Source organism: Ostrinia nubilalis, chromosome 21, assembly GCF_963855985.1.
Source record: "Ostrinia nubilalis chromosome 21, ilOstNubi1.1, whole genome shotgun sequence".
Taxonomy (NCBI): Eukaryota; Metazoa; Arthropoda; class Insecta; order Lepidoptera; family Crambidae; genus Ostrinia; species Ostrinia nubilalis.
Genome location: NC_087108.1, coordinates 13,143,370 through 13,154,367, shown reverse-complemented (window position 1 = coordinate 13,154,367; position 10,998 = coordinate 13,143,370). Strand labels below are relative to the sequence as shown.

Genomic DNA, 10,998 nt, shown 5'->3' with positions numbered 1-10,998 from the left:
GAGGTCCGAGCCTACCGTGGCGCCCTCAGGCCGTGTCCGTAGTCCCCTCGATCGGGCCCACTAGAGTGAGCCCGCCGTAGGCTGGACTTTGGTCCAACACCGCGGTGGGCAACCCTCTAGTTGGGTTCGCCACTGATCGGGCGCCTTATGCGCTCGATACGGCCCGATCGCGAACGTCGGTCTGCGACCGACGCGGACGAGCCTGGGCTTCGCTTCGCGAAGCCCACACTCGGCCTCGTCGGCACGCGCACCGACGATCGCCAAACGGCTAGAGTACCTTCTGTACTCGCCACTCTGCCCAGTGAAGCTGGAAAAGCTCCTCAAGCTACCAGCGCGCGTCCCTTCAAAAAAAAAAAAACGGTAAAAAGTTGTGAGATCCATGTAATACCAAGTCCAGGCCAGGAAATCTTAGGAAAAAATCAGGAAATTATATTGACTTGGCCATCGCATGAAAACGCGTGTAAATTAAATTATTTAGTGCGATGGCCAAGTCAATAATTTATGTAAAACGTTAAAGATTTCCTGGCCTGGACTTGGTATTACATGGATCTCACAACTTTTTACCGTTTTTTTTTTTTTGAAGGGACGCGCGCTGGTAGCTTGTGGAGCTTTTCCAGCTTCACCGGGCAGAGTGGCGAGTACAGAAGGTACTCTAGCCGTTTGGCGATCGTCGGTGCGCGTGCCGACGAGGCCGAGTGTGGGCTTCGCGAAGCGAAGCCCAGGCTCGTCCGCGTAGGTCGCAGACCGACGTTCGCGATCGGGCCGTATCGAGCGCATAAGGCGCCCGATCAGTGGCGAACCCAACTAGAGGGTTGCCCACCGCGGTGTTGGACCAAAGTCCAGCCTACGGCGGGCTCACTCTAGTGGGCCCGATCGAGGGGACTACGGACGCGGCCTGAGGGCGCCACGGTAGGCTCGGACCTCGGCTCAGGCCGTGTCCGGGGGACGGATAGGGGACTTTTTACCGTAGAACAACTGAGTTGCGAGACTTGGTTTTTTTGACAAGTATTGTTTTTGATGGGATGATGTTTACTTACGATGTCTTCTGTTTAGTGCATAATAATATTATTGTTCGTAATACATACCTGGTACTATGAATTAACTGGTTTAATGGAATTAATTAATACCTCTTCCTCATACCTAACCTTTAACTATGGACGTGAAAAAATAATCACACTCCCATGGACGTCGGGTCTCACAGACCCCTATCTAAAATTCTTCTTATTTTCATATCTGAATCAATTTGAATTTATTAAAGAGTTGATATATATCTAATAACTATTAATAAAGGATTTAGTAGTAAATGTAATCAAATTTTAACCATCATTTAATATATTTTTTGCAAATATTAAAAAGTTAGACGTTTTTCAGTGTTAATTGACTTGCCATCACATATAGGCTCCTTGATTACAGTAGACTATTAAAAATAATAGTAATATTTTTTTCCTTGCTAATTAATAACCATGTAACTTAAAAACATGAACAAAATTTCTGAAGGACATAAGAGTATTTCTCAAAAAAAATGTACGTAACGAAACGGTAGTAACGAAATAGTAAGGCCATAAGGCTTGTTTATACATTGGCGAAATATTGTGAATGCTCTTCATTTATTCAATTCGAAATATTTGTAAGTATGCACCCAAATACGGGGTAATATTAAGGGGTTAGAAATAAAATAAGGGAGTAATCATTCATACTATTTTAGTAAAATTATTTTTGTTCATCATCATCATCATGAAAATCATGTTTATCCATTTTGAGTCGTTCTCTGTAAGCTTTTTGCCTTTCGGCATTGGTTTTTGGCGGCATTCCTAAAAAAACAAAAGAAGTAATCACATAAAAACGTAATCTAAATGATTTGATAATTTTTTGCTGGTGGCACTTCTGTAAAGCAGATAGTATCCAATCCTTTTGTTATTAACGCTCTATATTTTTTGAATAAGGCCGGGTAGCAGAGAAAATGGCGAAAATGAGGTTTTCATTTTTCATTTTTGAGGTACTAAACAGTAAAATTAAAGGCTAAGATTTTTATTGGGCATAGTTGAGGATATTTTCTAGGGCTATTAACGGATGGAAACACGATTTGATGAAGTTGACTCGATAGAATAAATTCCCAAAGTTACCTCTATTCGTTTTCTATTTATGGTTTTATTTTTAAAATAAGCGATTTGAGATTCTAAATCTTTTACTAAACTAAAGTTCAGAAATAACTTGAGGGCTTTTAACGGATGAAATTTTTATATTGCGTCTTATTTAGTTACTATGTTAAAAAATGTGGAAAAAATCGTCCATGACGGCTTGAACAATCTCAATCAGTCGCGCGGTGGCGCTTACGGAGGACGGACGCGTGTCAGTTTTTTGGCCGTGACAGTTCGCGATTTGTCAATATTTTTGACAATGATGACTTTGATGAGTCACAGTATAATAATATCAGTGTTACTGGAGAAAGCTTAAATTTTTGATAATTAAGAATTATTATCAATTTTGTCTACCTATTGAATTTATTTAAATCGTTCGCATCCTTTTAAACGAAGACTCTACTCATGATACATAGTACATTCCTCAAATATGAGACAAAACCAATGAGTTAAAATTACATTTTAATAGTACCTACATACAAATTACAATCGTCTTACACTCTTTAGAAGAGCACACTGACACAAACAAATAATAAAAAATACTGTCTAAGGTCTGTAGCTAAAGGTCTAAGCTGTAAGATAGAAGAATCTTTTAGCCAAAAAGATGGCAGATGCAGCAGATGTCAACGGATTTAAAACTGGAGTTCATATGACTCCTTGTAGACTTGAGTCTCTAGAGCGTCCCTTCCTCCACCATGCGTAAGAAGAATGTTTCAAAAATACTGTCTAAGGTCTGTAGCTAAAGGTCTAAGCTGCAAGATAGAAGAATCTTCTAGCCAAAAAGATGGCAGATGCAGCAGATGTCAACGGATTTAAAACTGGAATTCATGTGACTCCTTGTAGACTTGAGTGTCTAGAGCGTCCCTTCCTCCACCATGCGTAAGAATTTTCACAAAAATACTGTCTAAGGTCTGTAGCTAAAGGTCTACGCTGCAAGATGGAAGAATCTTCTAACCAAAAAGATGGCAGATGCAGCAGATGTCAACGGATTTAAAACTGGAGTTGATGTGACTCCTTGTAGACTTGAGTGTCTAGAGCGTCCCTTCCTCCACCATGCGTAAGAATTTTCACAAAAATACTGTCTAAGGTCTGTAGCTAAAGGTCTAAGCCGTAAGATAGAAGAATCTTATAGCCAAAAACATGGCAGATGCAGCAGATATCAACGGGACTTCTGCGTTGAGCCATTTACGAGATCTGGAACATCACAAAACATTACCCGAGCAAAATTCTAAATAACTTGAGAACCGGAACACGAACAAATTTTGCTATTCGTGGACAAATTACTACGCAACAAGAGCTATCTATCCATGTATTTGGTTCCGGGAAAAAAATTTGCCAGGGTAATGTTTGAAACGTTACCCCAGCAAAATTTGTTTTTTCCTAATAACTTTAAAACTATAATTTGAACGAATTTTACTATTAGTGGACAAATTTCTGCTCACGATGGACTAATTATCTGCTATACTCTCGACTCTAAAGCATTTATAAAAACATTTATAAAAATTTTGCTGCGGTAATGCACTCCAGGTAACCGTGTGTGATGCTCATTGCTCATAGTGATTTTCGATACAGAGCCCCGTACATACGTTATACATAAATTATGGAAAGAAAACACCCAGACCAATACAAACAAATATTATTATGCATGCAATTTTAGTATGACATTTTTATTTATTAATAAACAAAAAGACTGAACAAAATTGATGCGTGTACTGATTAACGTAATTAACCTCATGCAAAGTTTCGTGAATTGCAACAACTATAATTTATTATCCAAGCTCTAAATAATCGCTACTACGAGTAACATAACTGATCATAAAATGTTTTTCCAATCGCTCAAGCTCCCGAGGATCTACCGATAGGTCGGGTGACGTAATCTTGAAATTCTTTTAGCCGGCGCGGAACTTCCGGAAGGTCGGGTGACGCCACGCCTCTTTGAACCGTGTTTACTTTGGCAGTTCTATTCTAATTTATTCGATTCTAAAATATATTCCCAAAAATTTTGAAAGTTGTTTTAATTTGTATCACTTGGATATGATTTGTATTAGAAAGTGCTGTGAGTGTGATGCTTGAACGGAAGGAAGTCAACCTAACCTAACCAACTGCGTATTTCTATACTGTGTAGCCGCGAGAGCTCTTTGGCGCGCTGTCTTCGGCGAAGTATTGCGCGCGCAGATTTTGACAGCGCGAAATACCTACTTTAGCAGAAATACCAAGCCTTAATTAGTGAATATTACTATGCTTAGTCAGGTAATAACAGTATACACTCAGCATTATGTTGTACTTTTTCGTAACGTAACGAAATTCGTAAAAAACGTAACGAAATATTAGACAAAATGAGATCAGAAACAAGTATTTTTTTGATAAAATTTGTTACAGCTAATATAAAAGCTTACTAAATGTTCGTACCACACGTATTACAAAAAATGGTTAAATGAAGACTTACCGTTCTATATAAAATCGCTGATTTTACTGCCTGTTACAAAAAAGTAATCCCACAAAACACACACGTTTTCACTAATTTTCGCGATAGATGTTATGGCGGAGACGTCAGGCCAACAGCCATTCAGAGTGCAGCTATTGTTGTCCGTGTAAAATAAATACGGAATTGTTCAGAAACCATGGAAAAGTAGAAATAAATCGTAACTAAAGAGTAAATAACGAAATAGTAAATGAGAGCGACTCATTTTGTTTTTTTGCTTTAAATTGCCAATTCATTATGACACCCCATAGAAAATCAATTTGATACAGAAACTGCGATTACTGTAGAACGATAATACAAAGAAATTTACAATAATTTAGTTACGTATCGCATTTTATGAAACAAAAATACATGAAAAAGCTAGGGTGGCAAACAGGTTTTTGTATGAAAGGTAAAAAAGGACTATTTTTAAAATATCTAAAATTTGGTAATAAGTAGGATTATAGCTATAATTCTTCGTTATCTTAAAGATTAATATTCATCCTTCAAAATTGTGTGTGTGTTTTTTTTGTGTGATGATTTATAAATATAAAACTTTTGAACTGTTTCAAAGCACACTTTTTTTTTCAAAATGTACATTTTTTTTGAGAAATACTCATAAAACAAAATTTTTGAGAAGGGTTAAAGTTACAAAAATTATACACAGTAGCCTAGAACACTTAAGACAAATTATTTCTACAGGCATGTGTTATCTTTCTTTGAGAGCTTTGATAGGCAAAATGCACACCATTCAGAATTGGAATCTGCAGCAATTGTGAATTCTAAGACATCTAAACTCAAAAGAAGAATCGTCTACAAGAAATACCTTACTCCTGAAATGTTCTTTAGATAGTTGGGCTAATAATATAGCTAGTGTACTCAGATACTTTCTGCCATTATGTATTCTTACACTAGAACAATTTACTTAATATTATAATAATATAATATAAAAAAATTATAGTTGACAAGTCACATCCATACAAGTATGTTTGTATGGAAAATATAGTCATCGGGTCTCCCAGGCCCGGACAAAATTTTGGATGGTTATTACTCAAGTAATAAGTGCCGGAAGACGCGATTTTATGCCTCCTCGTTCCAAACACAGTTAAAACTGAAGCTACTGAGATGGTCGAAAGCAGCACTTGGCGGGAAGGTGTTTAAACCGAGAAATTGGAAAGGGGGGTGGGCCTCTGAGACCCGACGTCCATAGTTAAAGGCTAAGTACCCTTAGTGATTTGCATAATTCAAGAGTACTTACATTAAATAGAAGTTTCTTGCAAGATAGCGCCCTAACTCAAACCGTAAAACCGTAAGGTGCTACGTTGCTACGTGCTATTCATCTCAATTATCATCTTAACCACCTAATTGAATCTCTTCAATTTTATAGTGAAAATATCAAATTTTTATCACCTTTAAGTTAGGCGGATTTTTAAACATCATTCCGTCACAAATTAATACTGTTTTATCTTACTGGCATAAATCTAATCAGCGATACCAAATTTAACGTACTCATTATTACTTAATTGAATACAGTCAGAAATAAATGAGCTACAAATATGACTTTCACGGGTAAAGTGGTCATCGTGACTAGGCAGTTCTGGCATTGGGGCCACTATCGCCATAAAATTGGCTCAAACAGTAGCTAACGTTGTCATCGTAGGAAAAAACGAAGACAGACTCAAAATCGTCATTAAAGGAGATGACGTGTCCATTGAAGCCGATACTAGAAAAATCGTTGAAAAGGCCATTGAGAAGTTTGGGAAAATTGATGTGCTTGTCATGAATGACTTTCGTAGATGTAATGTAGTTAAAAGCAGATAAAAAAGTTATTTTCCTCCTGGGTATTATTACTAAAAGTTTTCCACCATGTAGGTATTTATGATTGAACATAGGTAATTGTATTCTATATATTATACCTACACCTAAGTGCAATTTTTATTGTTTGGAGTGTTTAGATGTTTTACAATGCCTACTTAGAGATTAATTATCTCCATTATTATTACAACATCCAAGCACTTCAAACAATCATCTTGATTGTGTATCTATTCTAATAATGTCACTTCCTAGTGACGTGTTTACTTGCAATAACAGTGAGTTAACAATAAAATTAATAGTAGATAACATTTCTTCATTGTCATTCTACATCTACAGATTCAAGTGAAGTGAATAGGCATTATTTTTTTATTATCATTCGCTAGATACATATTCTATCGACTTGTACCTACTTTATCTGTAACTTAAATAGTTTTATCTTTGATTATTTTTAATATTCGAGCCGTGATATCACAGAGACTACATATTGAAAGTGAAAATTCTACTTTTAATTGATTAGCAAACTAATTAAAAATCACGTTGCAGTCTCTGTTAAACGTTAAGGATTTAGCAAAACACTCTATGAAGAGCATTGGTACGGTAGACCAGGGTCTAATATCAGGGTATTATAGGTACGTATTTAAGAACATCCATGGCGCCCTCAAGTGTTAAGATGTGACATAAATATTAAAAAGTTAACTGTATTAATTTTGCAGAAGGTGGTTCATCATACTATTGCATTACATAATTATTTGCATTGGCTGACAGGTGGGACTCGCCGCTGCTGGGGCGCTGGCTTAGCTTGCACGTCTCCAGTGCTATGTAAGCGGCTTCATATTCATTATTGTACCTTGTGTGTTCCTTTTCTTCTGTTATGTTATTTGTTTGGTGTGCAATAAAGTGTATTTATTATTATTTGTATCTTACTAACATAGGCTAAGTGAAAATTGTTACTAACACGATTATGGACCTCGGTCTGACAATAATTTTTTTTAATTCAATTCAATACTATGAACTTATTTCATATCATTCATTCACGTATATGAATATTATAAAACGCCTGATGCTATTTATTGAGCAGAACTATGGCCAACGAATTTATTGTGATAAACTAAGTATATTTTGTTACAGTTTTGTTAATCTCATCGGCGTAAGATTTACTGATGAAATTGAGTTGGAATGTAGTTGTGTAAATGTTAAAAATTTTCACTCTACCTACTTTTTATAAAAACGAAAAATTTGCCGATTACTAGGATAGCTTCTTTTTAACTACTACTACAATACACTACTAGAATGCATCCCACTTAACATCAGGTGCGATTGTGGTCAAATACCTGCCTTGTTATGCATAAAAAAAAATTATACAATGTTGAAGACAAGATTATACTCTCACAATTTATTATTGAACCATTAAATAATACATAGTACCAGTCATGCTCAAATAACACAATAATGCGTCAGACAAACACAGTGAACACTACGGTGTTTATTTGAATAAGAAACTTAAAATTGTACAATATTCTTGACTTATTATTACGTATAGTACCGTACACTATTAGACCAAGCTTATACCATTATCGGCCACAAACTCAGACCCCGTTATTCCTTTCGCCTTGTCGCTGGCCACATAAAGGATCAAGTCAGCCATCTCATCCGCTTGGGACACCCGTCCCAAAGCCGTCTTCACCTCCTGCACTCCTGCGGTCGCTCCGAAATCTTCCAGCAGTGCTGTGTCCACTGGGCCAGGGCTCACCACGTTCATCCTCACCCCGTGCTCAGCCAACTCCTTCGCACCCCCTCTCGTGAAGTGACTCAACCCGGCTTTAGAAGACGCATACCCATTCACGAACGCACCGATATGGAACTGCCCAAGAATACTCGATATGTTCACGATGTTCCCCTTAGTTTTGACCAAGTGAGGCGCGGCCAGCATCGAGGTGTGGATCATAGCCCTCAAATTCACGCCAACGCACTTGTCGAAACTTTCCAAGATTTTTCCATCTAACAGTGTTCCGAATGTCATGACACCTGCATTATTGACTAGTACATCTAGTTTGCCGAACTTTTTTATAGTTTCGCTGATGATTCTTCTGGCATCGTCATCGTTAGAGACATCTGCTTTGACCATGAGCGGCGCACTGCCGACCGCGGCGCATTTGTGTGCCACGTCCTTCAGCTTGGCTTCATTTCTTCCGACCACGACCACGCTGGCTCCTTCCTTGGCGAAGTGCACCGCCGTGGCTGCCCCGATACCGGCGCTGGCCCCCGTCACGATCACCACCTTGCTCTTGAAGCTCATGATGTGTTTGTCACCTGTTCACTGCGACTCAGTCGGAGGAACATCTTTTCAACCGACTTCAAAAAAGGAGGAGGTTCTCAATTCGACCCGTATGTTTTTTTTTTTTTTCTATGTTTGTTACGCGATAACTCCGCCAATTATGAACCGATTTGAACAAATCTTTTTTCAGCGTATAGGTAATACCTCAAGGGTGGTCCCATTTAAATTTAATAATAGAAAAAACAACCCCCAAGGGTGGAAAATTGGGGATGAACTTTTTTATACGCAATATCTCCGCCGATTATAAATCAATTTGAACGATTATTTTTTTGTTGAATAGGTATTATCAAAAGGGTGGTTTCATGCGAATTTGAAGAAAATATTTCACCCCCAAGTGTGGAAAATTGGGGATGAACTTTTTTATAAGCAATATTTTTAATTTTTAGTTTTTTTTTGTGATCACGCATTTGAAGTCGGTTTTATTTTTTTAAAAAGTTAATTATTATAATCTTCATACGTCTGTTATGAGTTGTTCGCTTAGTATGTTATGGACTACCTACACATTATTATTCAATATCATGTTAAACATGTATTTACCTCCGGTACGCGACTTCGTCGTACAAAGAGAAATCGGATATACCTACTATGTGTTTACGACGGACGTGACACAGTTACGACGGAAGTCAAAGTCAAAATTACTATTTGTCACCGTACTATTACTAATATTATAAAGGCGAAAGTAACTCTGTCTGTCTGTCTGTCTGTCTTGCTTTCACGCCTAAACCTCTGAACCGATTTTGATGAAAAGACAATGCCGGAAATTGGCGTCATTTTTTTTTTCAAAAAATAAAGTTTGGTCGATGGCCGCGCGAAAAAAAAAAGACGCCACCTCCCATACAAAATCTGGCATTGCCATTTGGCATAGAGATATTTTGAGTCTCGGGAAAGGACATAGGATAGTTTTTATCCTAGTTTTTGAAACAGGGACGCGCGCGATAAAGTTTTTCTGTGACAGACAAAATTCCACGCGGGCGGAAAGCTAGTTATTCATATAAATTATAACGCCTGATGTTATTTATTGAGAAGAACTTAGAGCCGACGAATTGTGATCTTTCATACAGTTTTGTTAATCTGATTTACCTGCTACGTATTGTCTGTAGTCTTTGGCCAGTTAAGTACATGTTGCCAGTGATGACATACGGATCTGAGACGTGGTCGCATACTATGGTCCTCAAAAGAAGGCTTAAGGTCACCCAAAGGGCAATGCTCGTAGAGCTGATGGCCTCTGGGGCAGAAACTTGACATGGCCGGATGACATAATGTGGGCAGGCCCCTGACTCTCCCTGACTAGGTGTACCGACGAACTGGTGAAGGTCGCGGGAAGTGTCTGGAAGCGCGCAGCGTAGGGTCGGTCCTTGTGGAAATCCTTGGGAGAGGCCTTTGTCCAGTAGTGGACGTCATTTGGTATTTGGCTGAAATTACTCCTACTTAGTCATGGTTGAGACCTTGGAAGATCTAGGCACAATGCTCGATGGCCTCAATAGAGCCTCTCAACAAGTGGGTCTCAGAATGAACATGGACAAGACAAAAATCATGTCTAATGTCCGTGTCGCACCCACTCTTTTGAAGGTTGGAGACTCTACACTCGAAGTTGTTGACAATTATGTATACCTAGGCTGGGACAAACAATCCAGTTAGGTAAGGCCAACTTCGAGAAAGAGGTCAATCGTCGAATGCAACTCGGCTGGGCAGCGTTCGGGAAGCTACGCAATATACTCACGTCCGAAATACCGCAGTGTCTCAAGCCTTCTCTGACTGTCTTCGAGCAGTGTGTGTTGCCAGTGATGGTATATGGACCTGAAACGTGGTCGCTTACTATGGGCCTCATAAGAAGGCTCAAGGTCACCCAAAGGGCGATGGAGCGGGCCATGCTTGGAGTTTTCCTGCGTGATCGAATCAGAAATGAGGAAATCCGCAGGAGAACCAAAGTGACCGACATAGCTCGCAGAATTGCTAAAACCAAGTGGCAGTGGGCGGGGCACATAGCTCGTAGAGACGATGGCCGTTGGGGCAGAAAAGTTCTCGAGTGGCGACCACGGGCTGGAACGGGACTATTCCCACCTCTCGTTCCCACCACTGCAACTCCTGTGTAGCCAGGATCTACAGCTTGACCGCCACAAAAACCCAACCAATAAAGGTCAAGTTTGTCCCGGGGGAAAGTTAAACTGTCATTGGACCCGCAACGAAATTAATCAGAAGAACATAGGAGGAGTTCGAAATTAAGGTTCGACTTCCCTCCATTGCAAAGC

General features: G+C 38.9%; 1 protein-coding gene across 1 annotated transcript; it reads right to left on the bottom strand.

Annotated features, from left to right (window-relative positions):
• Positions 1 to 7,451: 7,451 nt before the first annotated feature.
• LOC135082112 (3-oxoacyl-[acyl-carrier-protein] reductase FabG-like) lies at positions 7,452 to 9,076 on the bottom strand. Its single transcript, XM_063976862.1, has one exon. The coding sequence runs from the start codon at positions 8,708 to 8,710 to the stop codon at positions 7,967 to 7,969; it is 744 nt and encodes a 247-aa protein (XP_063832932.1). The 5' UTR covers positions 8,711 to 9,076; the 3' UTR covers positions 7,452 to 7,966.
• Between the last annotated feature and the right edge of the window lie 1,922 nt (positions 9,077 to 10,998).

What these genes read in the sequence shown, in the direction of transcription:
- LOC135082112 (XM_063976862.1), bottom strand. Translation starts at nt 8,710, where the DNA reads ATGAGCTTCAAGAGCAAGGTGGTGATCGTGACGGGGGCCAGCGCCGGT.